At 48.8% G+C, this 18,190-nt stretch overlaps 11 protein-coding genes across 11 annotated transcripts; 7 read left to right on the top strand and 4 right to left on the bottom strand.

The window, feature by feature from the left end:
• Positions 1-409: 409 nt before the first annotated feature.
• BT62DRAFT_998533 (uncharacterized protein) lies at positions 410-2,327 on the top strand (the record flags this gene model as incomplete). The annotated part of the gene is made up of 6 exons (XM_043190733.1): positions 410-1,067; positions 1,120-1,191; positions 1,241-1,558; positions 1,612-1,853; positions 1,903-2,025; positions 2,082-2,327. 6 exons carry the CDS (start codon positions 410-412, stop codon positions 2,325-2,327), a joined length of 1,659 nt encoding a protein of 552 aa, XP_043045998.1.
• A 104-nt stretch (positions 2,328-2,431) lies between these two features.
• Positions 2,432-3,465, top strand: BT62DRAFT_958394 (TFIID-18kDa-domain-containing protein). The gene is made up of 3 exons (XM_043188451.1): positions 2,432-2,791; positions 2,841-2,938; positions 2,990-3,465. The coding sequence occupies exons 1-3, from the start codon at positions 2,458-2,460 to the stop codon at positions 3,170-3,172; spliced, it is 615 nt and encodes a 204-aa protein (XP_043045997.1). The 5' UTR covers positions 2,432-2,457; the 3' UTR covers positions 3,173-3,465.
• On the bottom strand, positions 3,124-4,150 carry BT62DRAFT_925045 (RNA-binding domain-containing protein). Its single transcript, XM_043184705.1, has 6 exons — positions 3,981-4,150; positions 3,872-3,928; positions 3,661-3,822; positions 3,550-3,606; positions 3,405-3,498; positions 3,124-3,353 (listed from the first exon to the last, which is right to left on the bottom strand). Exons 1-5 carry the CDS (start codon positions 4,075-4,077, stop codon positions 3,437-3,439), a joined length of 435 nt encoding a protein of 144 aa, XP_043045996.1. The 5' UTR covers positions 4,078-4,150; the 3' UTR covers positions 3,124-3,353; positions 3,405-3,436.
• A 235-nt stretch (positions 4,151-4,385) lies between these two features.
• On the top strand, positions 4,386-5,854 carry BT62DRAFT_989655 (kinase-like protein; the record flags this gene model as incomplete). Its single annotated transcript, XM_043190171.1, has 5 exons — positions 4,386-4,952; positions 5,013-5,157; positions 5,205-5,341; positions 5,396-5,647; positions 5,705-5,854. Exons 1-5 carry the CDS (start codon positions 4,680-4,682, stop codon positions 5,852-5,854), a joined length of 957 nt encoding a protein of 318 aa, XP_043045995.1. The 5' UTR covers positions 4,386-4,679.
• Positions 5,782-7,349, bottom strand: BT62DRAFT_925044 (uncharacterized protein). Its single transcript, XM_043184704.1, has 3 exons — positions 6,926-7,349; positions 6,672-6,870; positions 5,782-6,618 (listed from the first exon to the last, which is right to left on the bottom strand). Exons 1-3 carry the CDS (start codon positions 7,247-7,249, stop codon positions 5,999-6,001), a joined length of 1,143 nt encoding a protein of 380 aa, XP_043045994.1. The 5' UTR covers positions 7,250-7,349; the 3' UTR covers positions 5,782-5,998.
• On the top strand, positions 6,926-8,402 carry BT62DRAFT_4543 (mRNA transport regulator 3). Its single transcript, XM_043180959.1, has 6 exons — positions 6,926-7,471; positions 7,521-7,599; positions 7,649-7,757; positions 7,819-8,034; positions 8,082-8,231; positions 8,283-8,402. The coding sequence occupies exons 1-6, from the start codon at positions 7,324-7,326 to the stop codon at positions 8,364-8,366; spliced, it is 786 nt and encodes a 261-aa protein (XP_043045993.1). The 5' UTR covers positions 6,926-7,323; the 3' UTR covers positions 8,367-8,402.
• Positions 8,394-10,050, bottom strand: BT62DRAFT_989652 (cell cycle checkpoint). The gene is made up of 6 exons (XM_043190170.1): positions 9,914-10,050; positions 9,751-9,865; positions 9,376-9,700; positions 9,151-9,325; positions 8,972-9,100; positions 8,394-8,912 (listed from the first exon to the last, which is right to left on the bottom strand). The coding sequence occupies exons 1-6, from the start codon at positions 9,954-9,956 to the stop codon at positions 8,803-8,805; spliced, it is 897 nt and encodes a 298-aa protein (XP_043045992.1). The 5' UTR covers positions 9,957-10,050; the 3' UTR covers positions 8,394-8,802.
• A 101-nt stretch (positions 10,051-10,151) lies between these two features.
• On the bottom strand, positions 10,152-10,993 carry BT62DRAFT_4477 (SDHC, cytochrome b subunit of succinate dehydrogenase). The gene is made up of 5 exons (XM_043180936.1): positions 10,866-10,993; positions 10,776-10,815; positions 10,565-10,725; positions 10,328-10,513; positions 10,152-10,277 (listed from the first exon to the last, which is right to left on the bottom strand). Exons 1-5 carry the CDS (start codon positions 10,930-10,932, stop codon positions 10,192-10,194), a joined length of 540 nt encoding a protein of 179 aa, XP_043045991.1. The 5' UTR covers positions 10,933-10,993; the 3' UTR covers positions 10,152-10,191.
• Positions 10,994-11,070: 77 nt separating this feature from the next.
• BT62DRAFT_958384 (amino acid transporter) lies at positions 11,071-13,736 on the top strand (the record flags this gene model as incomplete). The annotated part of the gene is made up of 16 exons (XM_043188450.1): positions 11,071-11,231; positions 11,275-11,399; positions 11,455-11,480; positions 11,533-11,549; positions 11,603-11,823; positions 11,882-12,087; positions 12,147-12,158; positions 12,214-12,447; positions 12,503-12,550; positions 12,598-12,715; positions 12,779-12,993; positions 13,042-13,088; positions 13,136-13,178; positions 13,231-13,294; positions 13,344-13,415; positions 13,470-13,736. The coding sequence occupies 16 exons, from the start codon at positions 11,071-11,073 to the stop codon at positions 13,592-13,594; spliced, it is 1,734 nt and encodes a 577-aa protein (XP_043045990.1). The 3' UTR covers positions 13,595-13,736.
• Positions 13,737-13,846: 110 nt separating this feature from the next.
• On the top strand, positions 13,847-14,611 carry BT62DRAFT_925041 (uncharacterized protein; the record flags this gene model as incomplete). The annotated part of the gene is made up of 6 exons (XM_043184703.1): positions 13,847-13,957; positions 14,012-14,023; positions 14,079-14,108; positions 14,161-14,221; positions 14,280-14,383; positions 14,439-14,611. Coding segments are annotated over exons 4-6 (187 nt in total), but the record flags the coding sequence as incomplete, so codon positions are not given.
• A 403-nt stretch (positions 14,612-15,014) lies between these two features.
• BT62DRAFT_879906 (uncharacterized protein) lies at positions 15,015-17,999 on the top strand (the record flags this gene model as incomplete). The annotated part of the gene is made up of 4 exons (XM_043182606.1): positions 15,015-15,788; positions 15,840-16,854; positions 16,906-17,823; positions 17,872-17,999. The coding sequence occupies 4 exons, from the start codon at positions 15,015-15,017 to the stop codon at positions 17,997-17,999; spliced, it is 2,835 nt and encodes a 944-aa protein (XP_043045988.1).
• Between the last annotated feature and the right edge of the window lie 191 nt (positions 18,000-18,190).

Below are 18,190 nucleotides of genomic sequence, written 5' to 3'. Positions count from 1 at the left end.
TCGTCGGGTGGGATTTCATCGATGATGGAGTCGACCAATTCCTGAGGGATAACGCGAACGCCAGACATGATGATATCCAGGGCCGGAGTTGAAGGGAATTGGATCTTAGTTATATAACTAAGAACCAACCGGCGATATGCGTGGCTATCTCTAACTCCGTACGAAAACCCAGCGCAGAGGGCGGGACCATGGGTGGGGTTGCAATGCCGTATGCCGTGTTGCGGATAACTATACTATTACTATTACTATTTCAGGCACGCGATATGACTTGCATGTGAATGATCCTGAATGCTGTGCTTTTGTGTGGCAAAGACCACTGCGAGTCACAAGATGGCCGTCGTCCAACCACGAGAATTTTCTGAGCACAAGAGGAGATGTCCTTGGGCTGCCATCCTGGTAGTGGTGGGTAATGGAGGATTCAAGCACTGTCGTCGTCCGAGCGTTGATAATGGTCCCGTGCAAACCACGTGCAACCGTGCAGCAGCTTTTCCTTTCCCGGCCAGCACCACGAATTTCTTCTTACTTACCTGACCCCATGCCGCCAAAGAAACCAAAGACAGGCCAGGCCAAGTTCAAGCAGGCCACTCTATTTGGCCTTTTATCTTCACCAATGCGCTCTCCTCTTCAGAAGTCTAAATCGAAGCGTGTCAAAGACCAAGAATCCGCCCCATCAGTGTCACCCACAAAGCGAAAACGAGGACACGATGCAGTCAAGCACGCGTCGGATGGCGGCGAGTCAGACTCAGACGTTGGTGGCATAAAATTCGAGCCAAAGGTTCTCGTCGATGAAGCTAAGCCGTCCCCATCGAAGCGAAGACAAGTCGTTGTAGATAGCGACGACGAGATTTCTTCTGGATCCCCTGTTCTTGTAACGAAAAAGTTGAATGTCAGGTCCAGATCCCTCAAATCTAGCAAAGTTAAGGGCTCAAGCAATGGACAGCGAGGCCAGCAAATTTCAGACTCAGAATCGGATATTCCAGTTGTCCGACGTAATAGACTGCGCAGGGGCCCTCGCCCTTCATCCCCACCCGAACAACAAGAAGAGGACGACGAGCTAGAGGAAGAACGTATGTTGTTCCGTCACTAATCGGCGGATGTTACTTGATCATGCGTCCGCAGATATCCTGGAGTCGCGTTTACGATCACGCCATAGGAAAACTGCGTTTCAGCGTAACCTTGAGAAGCTCAAACGTACGTACCAACCCTGCTTTGATTTGCTATATTATAAACAGCCATGTAGGAAAGAAGCAGGGAAGACCGGTGGAATCCATAGACTCAGAGGAACAAGAGGATGAGTCCGAAAATGACGGTGACACACCTTTCAAAGACGCACAACCAGACAGCGAGAATGATAGCCTTTTCGATGAATCAGAACACTCAGACAAGTCGTCTGATTTCATCGTCGAAGATGACGGGGATGGCGTCGCTCTGCTGCCCGCCGAGTTTAGGCCCCAACAAGATCTTGCGCACCAGTTCAAGATTGTATTCCAGTTCTTCGTCCACATAGCTGTCCATCCTGCTGTTGAGAGGCACAAATTTATGAAACGTGCAATGAAAGGTAAGCAAAGGTTCCTCATTTCTAGTCGTCACTTCTCAACCCTCACTTTGAAGATGATTACTTTTCTGTGGCGCTGATATCTGCTCGAAGAAAACTCATTGGCCTCAGAGATTCTCTCGTTGCGTCGTCTGTATGGCGACCTGAATTCAAGAAATCGTTGGAGACGTGTCCGGATTTCAACTTGTACAAGCTGGATTTTGCTCTTCCTCAGTGCGATGCCTGCCATTTGGGAGGCAGGCTATCAACTTTGAGAGGACAGCTCGGTGGATCACCATATGACCCATTGGGTTTCCAAGTGAGTCCAGATTTTTTCTACCGACGGCGTTTTGTAAATTGCTTCGTAGGACCAGCCCGATGAGTCGAAGGGCAGCGATGATGAAGACAATGAGGAGCAGACACACGAATTTTACTTTGGACGATTTTGCGCCAAACGCACACGAATATATCATGAAATATCTCACTGGGAGGTACGATCTCTTCTGATATCACCTGCGCTGTAGCCATTGACAGTCGTTTCTCCTAGTACAAACTTTTCAAGTCTGTAGAGAACGAGGTTGACGAGCTCCACGTTCATAAACAGTCGGGCAGGTTTGTTCGCGTGGCGTATGCAGGTGGCATGAAACCACCTGAAGATCTTGATGATGCCGATGGAATTTGCGAATGGCTCGATGAGCGAAAGATCATTGACATTGAGTGGCAGAACATAAAAGAACTAATGGAGCGGGCGAGGCAGTTGGAATCGGGTGCGAATGGAGACGATAGCGACTGATGAATGATGTGCGGTTAATTACTGTATTGTATTTGTACTTTCATGCCGTATATACTGGCGACTGAGATTTGTTGACTTTGGGCAGAAATTTCCCACGATGTCTCGTCCAACTTTCTAAGCTTTAACCTCCATGTCTTACTATAGTCAACCAACCTCTGCGACGTATCCTTATGGTGCCTATACACAAACACCTTACGCGTACCAGTCGCCAGCCGGCTACCAACCGTGGTCGTATCATCAGTATCCTTACGTCCATCCAGGTGCCCAAGTAGTCAGGCCTGCAACACAAGTACAGCCACAACCACAACGACCAGTACCGACACCGACACCAACGGTACCGAGATCAACGACATTCCAACCTTACACACCTTCATATGCACGAGACAACACTGCTTCGACCAGCACCGGTGCAGGACGGGGGTCGAGAAAGCAGTCGAATATGAAGGGCTTGTTTACCAAAGAATGTAAGCGAGTAGCGCTTCTGTCGCTCTTACCTGTCTCAACGTGTTGTAGTGAAGAATCTTATGTATGGCTTTGGAGATGATAGAAATCCGGCAAACGATACCGTGAATGTAATGGAGGAGATTCTTATCGAATACATTACTGATGTCGTGCGTGTCTCATTCGTCCCTTTTGTTGACCAGACACGACATCGCACACAGTGTCTAGCGGCTGGCGGATCGTCAAAGAAAGGTCGTTTGTCTGTTGACGAATTAAGGCGTGTCCTTTCGCGGCCAGCCGACTCAAAGAAGCTGGCTCGAATGGAGGAGCTGCTGTTCATGCAGGAAGATATCAAACGTGCTCGAGCGCAATTCGATGATGCAGACAATCCAAGGGGCTTATAATAGACCAACAAACACCGGTGTGTAGTAACCTTTGGATGTAGTCAACCTTGTCCCCAATCTACCCTTCCACGCAGAACGGCGATTGCCAGCCAAAGCTTCTGTCCTTCGTCCGTGTACATATACAGGAACTCGTTCAGTGATATTTCCGAGGGTTGAGGTCGGACGTACGTTAGAGACGGAGCTTACCGTTCTGTCGTCAATAGTTTGAACGGCCTGGTGCGAATTCACATACCCTTTTAGTGCTGTAATCGTAGTGAATAGGCATCACTCTTCCATGGCGTCTTCAGATTCCGGCCTGTCACGCTGGGTGGTACGGCGTTGCACTCCTTGGAAAAGTCAAGTCCGGAACATTTGAGGCAGATCGGCGGAGGACATACCTCCACTCTCCGCGAGAGGCTTTACGTGTTCCTTGAGCCATTCTTCTGATTCCCAGACTAAATGAACGGGATCAGGACGAGAATGGAGGATATATAGGCGCAGCTGCTCACCCGCCCTGTTTCCTCCTAGTTGCATGGGGGTCTTCATGGGGCGTGCCAGATTGACCTTGATGACTTTGCCGTGCATTTCGTTCATGTCCATATTATCAATGGCATCCTGAGCATCGGCCGACGAACCATATGTGACAAAAGCAAAGCCTCGATGTTTTGCCTCTGCGACAAAGTTAGTCAAGGCTGCTGTAGGAGTGTTCCTAGCACCGACCAGACTGCTGGTTGAAGTTCGTTACAGCCGGAGGAAGCTGTACTTCGATAATGTCACCTGCGGGACGGACATGAATACAGTCAAAGTGCTGCAACATGGGTTCACACACCAAAAGTGGAAAAATGTTCGTATATCATGCTTTCGTCAACATCTTCGGCGATTCCCCCCACAAAGACGGTCTTCTTCGATTTAGTACCTTCCTCCATGGCAAGGGCTGGATCAAGGAAATCAGGGATAAATGAAATGGATAGGTTGTGATGGAGGACGCAAATGGAAGAGTCCTTCACGCGACAGACGGGACCGCTCAGCGTTCATTCGGCACGTGGCAGATAGATTACCTAAAGTGGGCCTGCCCGGACCGATCTTGATTCTTTAGTCCACTCAATCCATGCACCAAGCACCATTTATGTGCTGACACGGCTGCCTTGAAGGGGGGGCCCGTTCCAACAGAGTTACGTATACCATACATTCTGACTGTCGTAGGGGATGCTGTAGGATATTTACTTCGCCTCCAGCGACCCCAGTCTGTGGATTCACTTTTTAGCGCTATTCCTGAGAAGGTTTTGCCTCTTTTGCTGGAAAAAATTGGCATCAAAACGACCGTCTTTCAGAATACGGTCATAAAACTGTCGCTCCTTGATTGTGGACATGCGATGTTCCGGGCACGGCCTCTGTCTTTTACTCCCAATGGAATTTATTTCCTACCCTCGTCATTCTCCATGATACTGTATACGACCTTGCCGTGGCTTAAATTTGTCCTCATATAGAGGCTGCGTTTCGTCCATGCTTCCTTGTGCCTCTACAGGACATGTCTACTTCGAGGCGCAAGGACGGTCATGAGCCACAGTCCCCCGCTTCCTCCTCTTCCTCCATGGACGAGGAGGATGTAAACTGTCGCGTATCTCCACACTGGCCCGACTATCGTAACCTGCTGCTCTCCAAAGGATTTCGCTTGGACACCGTTCGAGACGTTAAACAATATTACCATGATCACTTTGCGGACGGAGTAAACCGACTTCCGTCCTTGACGAAGGCGCGTTTAGCACATGGTGATGATGCTCTCTGTCCGGATGCCGGACTGGTACGCCCTCTTCTTCTTGTTGTGTTATCGAGCCTTGATGATCTTCATATACCCCCCCAGCCCGATAATCTGTTTCGAGGAACATGCATTCGAAACGGTGCAAAAGTTATTATCAAAGCTGTACACTGCGGAAGCCGTGAACTAGAGGTGATACGGTTTCTTTCGACGTCCCCAATCCGAGAGCATCAGATGAACCACTGCATACGTGCGTTTCAATTCTTGTCCTTGTCCCTTGCTCAACGCGACCGGTAGCCGTCCTTGATCTGGTGGTCGTACCTGACGATGACCTGGCCTTCATTGTAATGGAAGAATGGTCTTCACAATTGATTACAGATGGAGGGCCATGCTGCTTGGGACTTTTCCTCGGAGCGCTACGGCAATGCATCGAGGTGGGTCTTCTTGCTATTATGAATTCAAGTTGATGACACTCTGAACTCGGATAGCACGCCGCCTTCATGCACATGCATCGAATTGCTCACCTCGACATCTCCCTACGAAATCTGGTCACGGATTATAACGGCCGCTATGCATGCATTGACTATGAGCTGAGCCGGAGATTGGGGCTGGGGCAGCGTGCATCTTTTGTCGGGTTTCGAGCCACAGAAGTTCCTCCGGAATGCGAAAATGGTGAATGCCGCGATCCATTCAAGGTGGATGTATGGGCCCTGGCGGTGCTAATGCTCCGGGCATGTAAAGTACGTTATTTTTGTGCGGCTTAAGCGTGGAAAGTTTACTCTAATTGACATCTCTAGATGTGCGGATACTGCGTCCCAGAACTACTTGAGATCATCAAGCCCATGCTGAACGAAAATCCAGACGACCGACCAACCGCTCTCGCAATCTTGAAGGCATTTGACAGGATGGTACCGTTGATTGGAGACCATCGACTGCAAAACCGCTGACATGACATGACTAATGTTTATCTCGGTGTAATGGCGTGTTCACGTCGGTAGACAGCATTGAAACTATCAAATATAGCACTAATAAGTATACATAGTAAGACAATAATTACAGGAAACTAGAAATACAACTTATCTCAATAGAGTCTACGAGGGCTCGGTATCAATATCTGCAGAATGCTCCAGTTTTTGCCGTTTCCTGACCAAATATCGTTCTCGAGCGCTCTGAACATCCGATTCATTGTTCCTCCGCGCAATGACGCGCTCATGGGCCTCCTGTTCTGCTCGCTGTTTTTCAAAAGACAGACGTGCTTTCTCCTCTTCCATTTGAGTCTGAATTTCTCTCGCCCTTCGTTCATTTATTTCTCTACGACTGGCAGCGGTCCCAACCGCACGGTGTGATTGAACGGCTTCCGTTTGGGCGTCTTTAGGTTTACCCAGAGTGGATCGACTAAGTTTCCTCGTGTTTAGGCCGGACAGATTTAACCCAGCTGCCAGCAGCTCTCGTTTGTCCACGATTTGATTATCGTCATTCAATTCGACTTCTTTGCCTTGTTGTCGCGCGATTCGCGCTAACTCCAGGTCAGACATCGGCGTAAAGTCGGGAGGTTTGATGATGGTCAAGTTGGGCATGGGACCTTGTGGACCAATGGTAGGCTTCTGCGTTGCCGCCACGGTAGCTTCATGATTCTGCTCCGAATCTTCAAGGAGTTTCCTGTAGAAATGTGCCATGCCTGTCGTTGCACCACCTTGCTTCTTTTGCATTTCTGCGGGGTGATAATTTAGTCCAAGTCAATATTACAGGTGTAGACTGACTGACCTTCACGTCGCTTTTCCTCCTCTTCTGCCCTGCGAACTTCTGCCATCTGATCCTTGTACGCCTGAGTGACGAAGGATTCCTTGTCCTTGAATTCGTCACCTTCAGCTTCACGTTCGTGTTGCATCATTTTCTCTTCAGCGCGTAGATGGTCGAGTTTTCGCGTAGCTGCAGATTGCAGTAGACCATGTATATATTTCGGCTGAGAACACCAGATCATTAAAGAAGAGAGAGAGACGAGCAGAACTTGAACACACCTTTCTCTGAGCCGAGTCTAATTCCTTGGCATCTTTTTGCTTCTGTTTCGCCTCTTGCATTTTATCCCAGACTTCATCATACTCGTACACCGAAGCGTCGACCCGTTTCTCTGCATCCATGCGTCTCTTCATCACTTTAGATGTGAGCATGTTCTGAGTCAGTAGTTTCTTATTCGCAGCTGTGGTCTTGTCTGCGGACGACGTCGGTGCCGCATCGACAGGTTCATCGTCGTCGAGAGAAGCAAAGACAGCGGGTCGCTTGAGAGAGGGAGCAGACTCTGCAGCCTTGTTTGTCTTTGCAAGGGAGAAGGAGAGTTTCGACATCGTGGGCGAAGACAGCCAGCCAGCCGACGGCACACCGGAGTTCCAACCGATCTTGGCGAGCACCACCTTTGTTCATGGCTCAGTCTGGCTTCGACCGAAGACGAATCAATGGCCCGGAGGAGAGCTTTCCTCCAATATACGGCGACGACGACATTGAGAACTCTGTATGGAAGTTAGGAATGACAAGAAAAGGCAGAAATCCAAACGACATCCGGCCAATCTGTATGGCTTTCTCTTCAAATTTTCTTGGTTATTTAACGGAATGCTTTAGTTCTCCAACCAGGTCTGATAACACAAGCAAATGGGTCTGCATATATCGAAACTGACAAAACAAAAGTTGCCTGCGCTATGTACTGCTTTCTGTCGTCCTCAAAATATCTGGACATTCATTGGTTGTAGTTACGGTCCCCGGCAGTCGAAAAACGCCACATACAACGAGAACGGCCGATTGAACGTTGAAGTGAAATTTGCTCCGTACTCGTGCGAGCAGAGGAAAGCGCCGATGCGCGTAAGTGGTGATTTCGTCCATTTTCTCTCGTGAGTTCTGTAATCATTCGCAGCTTCTTTAGGATGCGGAAGATCGTTCGTTGGCTGTTGCTATACACCAAGCTCTTTTGCCTTCAGTGCGCCTGGAGCTGCTGCCAAAGTCGACAATCGACGTTTTCATTGTCATAATTGAATCGGACGGTATAGAAGGATGCATTGCCTCCGGCTCAGTTGCAGCTAGTACTGCTTTGGCTGATGCTGGAATTGAAATGTTTGGACTCGCTGTGGCTTGCTCGGCGGTAAGCGGTATGCTGCGTTTCATGAGGTTTACCTAGTCGTCACGCAGGCCCTCGTTGGAGAAGAAATTTGGTTAGACCCGACTGCGCACGAAGTTCAGGCATCTACTGGATCTCTGATCCTTTCAACGATGCCGGCCTTAGGATTAGTCACAAGTGTCTGGCAGAATGGCCAAATGCGACCTGAGCAAGTTCTCAAGGTACTTCAACCCTACGACCATTTGGTTTCCGTCTTGATATTTGTTCTGCAGTGCCTGGACCTTTGCCAAGAACGATGCACCGAAATTCATTCCATCGTGGCACAGGCATTGTTGGATAACGTTCGCTTGAGTTAAGCAGTCGTCATAAACAAACAAAAAGTACCCTGCTGTTTTTACTAGTACTGTAAAATAGTATGCAGACCATTGTCATGTTCCGCTCCTCGGGTCGATCCACGGAAGATAAGCCCATCTCATGAAAGCATCCGTTCTCAAAAAACAAGCAGAAAGAGATGAAAATCCGGTACTAGAGCAAACATGTACTTGAATCTCCCCTCGCGTTATGTTCACTTTCCAAAAGCCTTCAGCATATGCAATTCCATACTGATGCCGAAGGGCTATGCCACTTTGGAGTAACGCTTGTATGAAGTCAACGACACTGAGCCGCCAATGGACGCTGCATACCAGTAGTCTGTTGAATGCGCATATCATTCTTGGGGAGGGGCACTGGTAAATGGTAAATGGCTATACACAAGGCTGCCAATAGAATAAATGTTATAGAAAAACTCGCCATTTAACCGTCATCGTCCAGCATGGCAGGTATGTAGAACGTCAGCACCCCTCCCGCATCTGCCACATCTCCAATATACACATAGAGTATCATACAGTGATTTTGACAAATACCTGAAAGAGGTCAGGATCAATGGGTTCACGTTTCAATTGAACCGATAGGAGCGACTTACAAGCGATGGTGGTAGTTGAGACGACATGACTGTGCAGAAATTTGATAAAACTACGAATAGAAACGAGGACACTGAACATTTCATCAGGATCCGAAGGAGGATCCTCTTGCTGAGATGCGTTCTCCCGCGCTGAAGAGCTACCTCAGAGACAAGAAGCCCCGCCGAAAGATGTTGCGCACCCATTTTTGGGTTCGTACATCCTTTCCACTCAGTGTCAACCTTGACGCTTTCAGTATGTATAGAAAACTGGAGGCATCCGTTGTTGTTTGCGCGCACTCCAAGAACATTAGACATTGGCCGGAGGCGATCAACAATCGTTCGCAGCTTCTGTAAGGGCGGGAGGAGGATGTGTGTCTGTCAGTCTGTCAGTATAGTCACTGGTAAAGCAGCAGGAGATCGCAGACGTCTGGCTCAGGACACATTGGCTCATTTAATCTCTCGACGTCGCTCGGCTTCATCACTTCAATCTTGACATCGTGGGTGACCTTTACCCGTCGGCCTACTCTGGTCATTCCCGTAATCTCAAAGCTGAGTACGGCCTGATCACTCTTCTTTGCGAGCTTCATGACGACCTCTTCGGCCTCGAACGAAGACAAGGCACCAGTGGTAGATGATGATGCAGACCTGAGGGCAGCAAGGAGAGCCTCGGAGAATAAAGCTACAGTAATCTCGTTTGACGCGTTAGACTGGATGCGGTAGCCGCTGAATATTGATTCGACCTTGATTTGTCTAATCTGACTGAGTTGTGCGCATAGATATCCAAGATGGCACCGACGTACGACCAGACCTGTATACCGCCTTCATTCGTGTCGCTATTGCAGATGAGATGCATGTTCGTTTCCGTGAACTTTATGATGCATTTCTTTTGGAGCTTCTCGATGGATTGTATGATACCTGCAAGCGAATGGGTCCATGGCGACGGATACAAGACAGGGTACACACGGAAGAAAGTTGGAACATTGTCAATAGTAGTCCGAAAACGCATGTTCTTATCGTACGCGTTTTTGGCGGTAAAATCGGTCGCTCAGGTGATGGATACGAGCATGGTGCTTGAAAGGACGTAAAAGTATCAAGTGAAGGTGCAGGCGCGACGACACGTGCATAGTGGCAGTTATACCGACAGTGATATGTCCGGATGCTATATACGCAAAAAACTCATTGACCTCTTATGGCTTTCAAATTTCAAGCTTCAAGCTTAGAAAACAGTTCCTGGGTTTCATTCACATAAATACAAGTACAATGGTTGATAGACAGGTAAGACCCAACATGGCATAGCCAGTGTTGTAGACGCCCTTCACGGAAAGAACTAGACATGAAAATAAATAAATTAGATAAATGGATAGGGGAAGAACATACATTTGGTTGTCGAATCCCAAACAAGATGCCTCACTCCGTTCCAGGAATGGTAAGCGAATGGTGCAGCAAGAATGGTCTTTCCCGCAAATTTGACAACCTCAGGGAGGCCGGCCACAAACTCAATGATATGAGTGCTGTCAAAGGTCCCTGGAGCGACGAGGTAGGCCAGGGAGAAACCATAAAGCACTACAGAGTCCAGTTAACGGTATGTTTGTCCGAACACCATAAGCTACGCACAGACACTGAGACCAGCGCCAGTGATACGGTTCGCGATGGAGGTGATCCATGGTAGTTGAGGCTGGTATATGGTGGCATGCGGACTGTTGGGGCGTTTGAGACGCTGCTTGTTGAGAATTTCAACAGATGCTGTAGATGGGAGTGACTGTATCTGGACATTCCTAGTGGACCTGCGTGAACCTAGGCGTTCCCGTGTACCATATCACCTCACCGTTTGGCAATGAGACTCCGACCTACAACCTGACTTCGAACTACAGAGAGTCAGCAAGGAGAGGCAAAACAGCAGAAATATCATACATACCCAGTCGTGGAGCAAAGGCAGCTTGCCTGAGGGCTGGCCCCAAACCTACGGCGCGAGTGAGCATCATGGTTTTTTGCGAAGAGCCAGACGGGCAACGTCGGAATCACAGGTTTCCGCTCGAGGGCCATGCCAACTACGAACAAATAATCAGGGCCGAGTGTCGAATTTTCAATTTCAACGATTCCATCCTCATTCTAATCTTTCCATGCCCTCTTCATATGTGGCTCTCAGGTCACCATTGAACGGCGATTATACCACTTCTTCAACTCTCTCTTCGCGAAATTCACGCGACTCAGAGGATTCTCTAAGGAACCTCGAGATTTCAGAAGGTCCCCTTGCCGCACCGCCGTCATATGGACGGTACGTGTCTTTTTCGCTCGGATTTGGAGGGGTATTCAATATATTGTAGAGGACGGTCATATTCTGTCAACGACTTCGATTTCCAGCAAGACCTCTTACCTCTGAGTGCGAGTTTGACGGATCCCGAACTCGTAGCCAGCGAATCCGGCGACAAGAACATAGGATTATTCAATGGTAAGTGACATCAGTCGCGGTGCAGTAGACGGTGTCTCAATTAGCTCACGCTTAGGCATTGCTCTTGTCGTTGGGCTTCAGGTATGCACTCTGAAAACTCATGCTCATTCTTTGGCACTCAATTCTCTGACAGATAGGGTCGGGGATATTGTCGGTCAAATCATCTCGCTTCGCTTCACGTTTGACATAAGCTCTTCCTCCAGCTCATCACCGGGTGTCGTGGTCGCCAATACCCACACTGTTGGTGCAAGTCTGGCTGTTTGGCTCACATCTGGTCTATTAGCATGGACTGGAGCAAGTAGTTTTGCGGAACTGGGATCTGCGATACCGCAAGACGGTGGCGCGCAAGCCTATCTGTCGTACGCTTATGGACCCCTCATCTCGTATCTCTTTGCATGGACTGCCATCATTGGACTTAAACCTGGTGCGAAATCTGGTATCACTGATCAATGGGGACTTCGTTAATCCAACCGAATGTTAAGGTGGTAACGCGGTGATCAGTCTTATTTTCTCGGAGTACATTAATCGGATATTTTGGCATACTACTCGTTCTGAGGTATCGCCGGATGATATTCCTGAATGGGCTATCAAACTTACTGCAATAGGCGCAATATTGGCTGTAACTCTGTTATGCATTTGGACGCGTAAATTAGGTGCTCGTGTCGCGGTCGTCTTCACCACTGTAAAAGTTAGTATTAAATTGCCTAATACCCATGTCTTTGTTGTTGAGATAACTGCTCCTTTCAGGTAGCTGCTCTAGTACGTTGGGCACAGGTAGTCTATACTGTATATCGTTGCTGAACTTAGTATGCAGATTTCGATCACGCTATTAGGCATAATTCAGCTCGCTCGCGGAAAAGCGGCGGAGTCTTTCACGAAGCCTTGGTTTGAAGGATCCAGCAACAGTCCGTCTGCTTATTCGTTGGCGCTCTACTCCGGTCTGTGGGCTTTTGACGGCTGGGATCAGGCAAACTATGTTGGAGGGGAGATGCATAACCCAGGAAAGAATATTCCCCGAACTATACATTCTAGCATGGCCATCGTCACGGTCTGTAAGAAAAATTCCCTATGGCCTTCCGTTGTTGATCTGGTCCCTTGTCTAGGTATTATTTCTGCTGGCCAATATTTCCTACTTTGTGGTTCTAGATAAGGTTGGCTTTCCTCCTTCTCTGCAGTCTGGAAATAACACTGGAGATAGAATCTTGTTGGTCTGAGCAATACAGTTGCCATGGACTTTGGACGGGCACTATTTGGACCTATAGGAGGGACAGTTTTTGCCTTTATGGTGGCGTTCTCATGTTTTGGTGCTTTAAATGGTGTGTGGCCCTCTTCTTTGATCCTTGAAGCCCGTGATGCCATTGACTGGGCATGTCGGACAGGATCATTCTTCACATGCTCACGTCTCATTTACGCCGCCGGTAGAGAACGGTATCTTCCCTCTCTTTTTGGGCGGCTGCACAAGACCAGGAAGACGCCGTTGAATGCGACACTACTGCAAACGGCTATTACTATCGCTTTCATCCTTGTGGGTGGCGGGTTTCGCTCGCTTATTAACTTCTCTGTCGTTGCGTCATGGGGATTCTATTTTCTCACTGTGAGTTCTTAGCGACGCTGGCATACTACTGTTCACGTATCAGGCCAGGTTCTTGGACTAGTTATTCTACGAGTGAAGGAACCTACGCTAGAAAGGTAACAGGGTACCTAGACTGTAAAGCATCGTCTGATTGACGATACAGACCTTACAAAACGTGGATAATAACACCGTTGATATTTTGTGCGGTAAGTGTATACGTATGTGAACCAACTGGATGATAGTAACTTTTGGCCGAAGGTAGCATTGTTTCTCATTTGCATGCCAGTTATTGCTGCGCCGCTACCCGCAATTGCAGTTCTGGGTATGCATGGCTACATTTATAGATACCTCGAGAAACTAACGTCTCGCAGGCTTTGTGGTTGCCGGCATTCCCGTGTACTACATCACACACGGAAAGGATAGAGATATACCGCGGGTATTTGGTGAGTAATCTCAATGACTTTGGGATTATAAAGGCCTAACCTCGTGGCTCCGAGCTTGGATTTGTGCTTGTGTTGACCGGTTACGAGGAGGACCACGCGCAAGCGATGGCTGGCAGGCGGTAGCAACCGAAGGAGAGGAGCAGATGGAGATGGTTGAAGAGCGAGGTTCTGATCGATGACCCTTGATTGTATAATATAGAGGATGAATAACGGGTGTTTGTGGTGAGAAGGGCGTCCGTATGTCGTATCACATTCCCAGGGGTATGCTGTGATTCCCTCGCAGTTTACCCGTTCCCGACAATGTCCCTGAGACGCCGCGTCTGTCGTGCGTAAAGAATGCACGGGTAACATGGTCCTTATGAGATGATTCCGGATGCGGTACAGTCAGATCGATGACGCGATCTGATGGCGAGTCTGACTTACAAACAGTCACGCTTGATAAAGAGCGTCCACGTCTTTCCTCTCTCTCGCCAGCTGTCTCGTTGTATAACTATCTGGGTTGACTTCCTTGTCTATTCCCTCGCTTCCTTTTTCCCTTGTCTGTGAGTGGTGGGACGTACAGTCTGTGTTGGATCTGATGCTAACATTTAGACTAGGTAATTACTATGGAAAGTCTTGTCGTTGAGCGTTTCTACTTGGTGCTTACCTATCTCCTCTCTCTAGGTCGAGCAAACGTATAAATTCGATGTCAAAGTGAGTCTCTCCTGAGACCCGTGGTATTCATTGCTCATGAGCATGCGAACAGATGACCTGCACCGGATGCTCAGGCGCCGTCACTCGTGTGCTCGAGAAGGCCAAGCTTGACGGTGAGCGACCGCGGCAAGTCTCGTCACGAGCCTTCCTTACTGAATAGGACCTGAATAGGTGTGAATGACTATACCGTCAACCTGGATACACAGCAAGTTGTGGTGAAGGGAAGCATGCCCTACGAAGACGTTCTTGCCAGAATCAAGAAGACTGGCAAAGAGGTATGTTGCTGTACGTCGGTGCAAAACTTGATGTTCTTGAACGCCACTGCGACAGGTCCGCTCTGGAGAGATTTTGAATTGATTGTGGGTCCGGAGCTAAAGGACTTGACATTTGTTAAATCACAATGAATTTATTTGGGTTTCCGTTTTTCGTGGACAGACTTTGGAAGGATGTTTCACAGGGTCGCAGTCGTGTAGTAGCTTCAATAATTATCCGATTCCGATTTACTCCCGCAAGTATATAATGCTGCGAGAAAAGTGCAGGCGGTTGTTGGGGCATTGAACATTGTTGAAAATACGGCACCTAACAATCACTTGGAGATTTAATACCAAGCAGATCCAAGCTCAGCCTGACGGAAGTCATTGCCAAGCAATTGGAAACGAAGTGAGACTCAAGTCACGTGCAGAATCTGGACATCTTAGACCACCAAGCTAATGCCGCTGCGTTATTCATTACTCTTTTTTCTTTCTTTTCAAGACACCCATGAACCGACCACCGCTCTCACTTTCCTTTCTTTTCAGAGTCTAGCTCGTTCGCCGGACCATCCAACTGCTGTCGTCGTTTCCCACCCTCCGCAGCGCCGGTGTTACGCCTCGTATTTATAATACCCACCGCCGACTCTCGCCCACCATGTCCTCATCGTTGCAGGCCCTAGATCCTAATCCAACCACGCCCGTGTATACAAATGATGTCCAGTGGATCACGGCGTACCTTGTTATACATATGATGAGTGACAACTCGCGCCGGTACGCCTATATATTCTGGTTCTGCATCGCAGCAGTCTTCCTCGTTTTCACCCTTCTCCACCTTACCCGGTCTCGAGGCAGCATAGTGGGCGCCTACTGGGCCAAGTGGGCAATACGGAGACGGACCTGGAGAGGGAAGATCGCCCGCAGACAGAATCAGTACCCTGTATCCCTCCCGCCGAACGGCCAGCTGCTGTGCCTCGCAGTACTTGCAATCGTTACCATCCTTCTTTGTTTTGCCGGTCCGGACTATATCAACCCTGCCGATGGCCTCTTTGACGTCACCAATCTAGGTTTATCCGTCCGCTCCTACGATGTCTCCCAGTTCACCCGCTGGCAGCCGCAGTACACAATATACAAAGCTTGGTGGACAGCAGGCGGTAGGACAGGCATTATCGCCTTCTCCTTCCTCCCCCTTTGTGTCCTCTTCGCTCTCAAGGCCCCGCCTTTCGCCATCTTCGCCCTTCCATTTACCACTCAAATCTACTTTGACAAACTCTCCTGGCTCCATCGTTGGTCCGCCAGACTTATATACGGCATAACACTTCTTCATGTTGTCTTTTGGAGCGTCCAGCTATTGAGTGACACCCGCGCACTAACTGGTAAAGAGGCGTATGCATATGCCTGGCAGTATGAGAAGTTTGTGTACGGATGGGCTGTATGTGTTCTCTTCATCATCTTTGTTGCATACCTGCTCATCAGACTGTAGGCCTTCCTTCTTATGACGCTGCTTGTGGTTTTCTCCATCAATCCAATTCGGAAACATCACTACGAAACCTTCTATTTTGGCCATGTCACTCTCGTGCCGCTCACCTTGATCTTTGCTGCACTTCATCACCCTCCAGTGGCCATGTGGTGTTGGGTCGCATTAGCCATCTGGATCGCAGAGCGTGTTTGGCGTGGCACTTGGTGGCTATATACAAACGGCCTATTTGGCAGAGATACCACTTCTGCGCCCGCCATCGTCATAGCTTCACCAACACACAAGACGGTGGACTCTGAAACCCAAATGCTGCGCCCATCTACATTCGCTTCCCCACAGTCATATTCAGGATACCCCCCACCAACACCATCACCATATCTTTCTGACCAATACTCTCACGTCTCTCAGCTAATGGAGCCCGCCAGCGCACTGCGATACTCTCCCCCTCCAGGCTACGCGCATGTTGAGCTTCTTTCCGGAGCTACGGTACGTCTGACTTACATATCTCCCGGGTTTCTGTCCTGGGCTCCAGGCCAACACTTCTTGATTAATGTTCCTTCTGTGTCACGCTTTGTTAGTCATCCTTTCACCGCTGCATCTATATGTGACGAGCAGGCCCCTTCCAATTCGGGCCGTGCCATTGTCCTTTTAGTCAGATCTAAGGCTGGGTGGACGAGAGATTTATGGGACTGTACCCTTAAGTTGTTGAGCCAGGGACGGAACCACCCGCCAGGCGAAACACTCCCGAATGGAACGGTCATGCCCAAGAGCGGTGTCGTTATGCGCATGTTCATAGACGGGCCCTTTGGGAGTGCCATACGCGCTCGTTGGGAAGACAATGCGACTGTCGTCATCTTCGTTGCTGGGTCTGGTGTCAGCTTTGGCCTATCAATACTCGAATATTTATGCCTGTGCTTGGCCGGTCGGGATGGTAAGCATCTTGGTGGGCGAGCAGGTGGGTGGGGGCAGAAAGGTTTCGCCACCAGACGAGTAAGATTTGTTTGGCTCATTCGAGAATACGGTATGTTGAAAGAATGTATGTGTCTTTCACTATGTTCATTGCCGACAATAGGTCATATTCAATGGTGTGCATCAATCCTTCGCCGGTGTATGTCTATGATCCCTTCTCCCGGCCTAGATGTCGACATTTTTGTGACCAATTTTCAACCTCAAATTCGCCGACTGCCGTCACGGCCGAAAATTGAATACGACTCGGAACTCAACCCGCCTGCGCCTCATTTCAGCCATCGGACCTCTTCGCCTGCCGAATCCGAAAGCGATGCTGAGGACGTCGATCTTAGCTACTATGTCGGGGAGTTTGGTGATGAAGGCGATGTAGGCGATATGTCTGTCAGACGGCGGGAAGATTACACCCTCGACCTGACCAATTTTGACGGTGATAACGAGACGACACTTCCTGGAGAGGCTCAGCTTAATCGGCGCGTGCAGAAAGTGGGGAAGGACCGACGTGCGCACTCGCGGAAATTCTCTAACGCGATCCACATGAAAGAGCAACTCGATGAATTTGCTCGTCTGCAGCGGCAATCAGTACACTCTACGGATGGACTGCTCACCCACGAGGGTAAGCCTACTCACAAAAGAAGTCCGTCGTCAGAATCTACTGTCGGAGGAGACCTGGCGAGCTTGAAGCCACTGTCTTCGAATGACTATCATAATCGTCGCCATTCGTATCTGTCCGCCGATTCTCACGTACATGTTTCTTCTCCCCTCCGCCCGCCGACACCTACTCTTAGCCCACTTACACCCACTTTTGACGAAACCGAAACGATTATGTCCTTGAGTGCAAATACCGTAGAAATACCTACCGCTGAGGGAGACGCTGTTACCTATGGTCAAAGACTGCAGTTGAATGAACCGGAGATGCGTGATATGGCTGTTGTCGCTGAGCATGTTCGCCCGGGTAAACCTAGAATAGATCGGATTCTGAAAGATGAAGTTGACTGGTCGAACGGATCTGTAGTTGTTGCTTGTGAGTTATCTTACGCTTCGCCTTGATTGATGTTGAATGGTTTTGCAGGTTGTGGACCCAGTTCTTTTAGTGCAATGGTCCGTAAGGCTATTGCATGCCAGATCAATCCCGCTCGAGTCTGGAAGGGAGATAGACGAGGTTACATTGATCTCATTTCGGAGGAATTTTCATATTAGTTGTTCGGATTTTACGTTATATATCTCTACTGACATATACATGGACGGACAAGTATTACACTTGGTACATTTTCTTGCATCGCATCAACTTATCGCTTGTATCCAATTATAGCCGTATTTTAAATAAATGCCGCTTTTGATAACACAATTGGTTGTCACTTTCGACGACCATTCCTCTTTCTGTTTTTCGC

Source organism: Guyanagaster necrorhizus (assembly GCF_019112545.1).
Source record: "Guyanagaster necrorhizus MCA 3950 unplaced genomic scaffold BT62scaffold_1, whole genome shotgun sequence".
NCBI lineage: Eukaryota > Fungi > Basidiomycota > Agaricomycetes > Agaricales > Physalacriaceae > Guyanagaster > Guyanagaster necrorhizus.
The sequence above is the reverse complement of the archived record's forward strand: the minus strand, read 5'-3'. Positions and strand labels throughout refer to the sequence as shown.

Coding starts and splice junctions, on each gene's coding strand:
- BT62DRAFT_958394 (XM_043188451.1), top strand. CDS start 2,458: ATGTCTTACTATAGTCAACCAACCTCTGCGACGTATCCTTATGGTGCC. Junction 2,792..2,840: donor GGGCTTGTTTACCAAAGAAT/GTAAGCGAGTAG, acceptor AACGTGTTGTAG/TGAAGAATCTTATGTATGGC. Junction 2,939..2,989: donor TCGAATACATTACTGATGTC/GTGCGTGTCTCA, acceptor CATCGCACACAG/TGTCTAGCGGCTGGCGGATC.
- BT62DRAFT_925045 (XM_043184705.1), bottom strand. CDS start 4,077: ATGGAGGAAGGTACTAAATCGAAGAAGACCGTCTTTGTGGGGGGAATC. Junction 3,823..3,871: donor GAACTTCAACCAGCAGTCTG/GTCGGTGCTAGG, acceptor ACTTTGTCGCAG/AGGCAAAACATCGAGGCTTT. Junction 3,607..3,660: donor ACTAGGAGGAAACAGGGCGG/GTGAGCAGCTGC, acceptor CCGTTCATTTAG/TCTGGGAATCAGAAGAATGG.
- BT62DRAFT_925044 (XM_043184704.1), bottom strand. CDS start 7,249: ATGTCGAAACTCTCCTTCTCCCTTGCAAAGACAAACAAGGCTGCAGAG. Junction 6,871..6,925: donor TAGACTCGGCTCAGAGAAAG/GTGTGTTCAAGT, acceptor TGGTGTTCTCAG/CCGAAATATATACATGGTCT. Junction 6,619..6,671: donor GGAGGAAAAGCGACGTGAAG/GTCAGTCAGTCT, acceptor ATCACCCCGCAG/AAATGCAAAAGAAGCAAGGT.
- BT62DRAFT_4543 (XM_043180959.1), top strand. CDS start 7,324: ATGGCTCAGTCTGGCTTCGACCGAAGACGAATCAATGGCCCGGAGGAG. Junction 7,758..7,818: donor AGAGGAAAGCGCCGATGCGC/GTAAGTGGTGAT, acceptor CAGCTTCTTTAG/GATGCGGAAGATCGTTCGTT. Junction 8,232..8,282: donor GACCTGAGCAAGTTCTCAAG/GTACTTCAACCC, acceptor TTTGTTCTGCAG/TGCCTGGACCTTTGCCAAGA.
- BT62DRAFT_989652 (XM_043190170.1), bottom strand. CDS start 9,956: ATGCGTTTTCGGACTACTATTGACAATGTTCCAACTTTCTTCC. Junction 9,101..9,150: donor ATGTACGAACCCAAAAATGG/GTGCGCAACATC, acceptor GTAGCTCTTCAG/CGCGGGAGAACGCATCTCAG. Junction 8,913..8,971: donor CTCAACTACCACCATCGCTT/GTAAGTCGCTCC, acceptor GACCTCTTTCAG/GTATTTGTCAAAATCACTGT.
- BT62DRAFT_4477 (XM_043180936.1), bottom strand. CDS start 10,932: ATGATGCTCACTCGCGCCGTAGGTTTGGGGCCAGCCCTCAGGCAAGCT. Junction 10,816..10,865: donor TGCCTTTGCTCCACGACTGG/GTATGTATGATA, acceptor GACTCTCTGTAG/TTCGAAGTCAGGTTGTAGGT. Junction 10,514..10,564: donor TGGCGCTGGTCTCAGTGTCT/GTGCGTAGCTTA, acceptor TGGACTCTGTAG/TGCTTTATGGTTTCTCCCTG.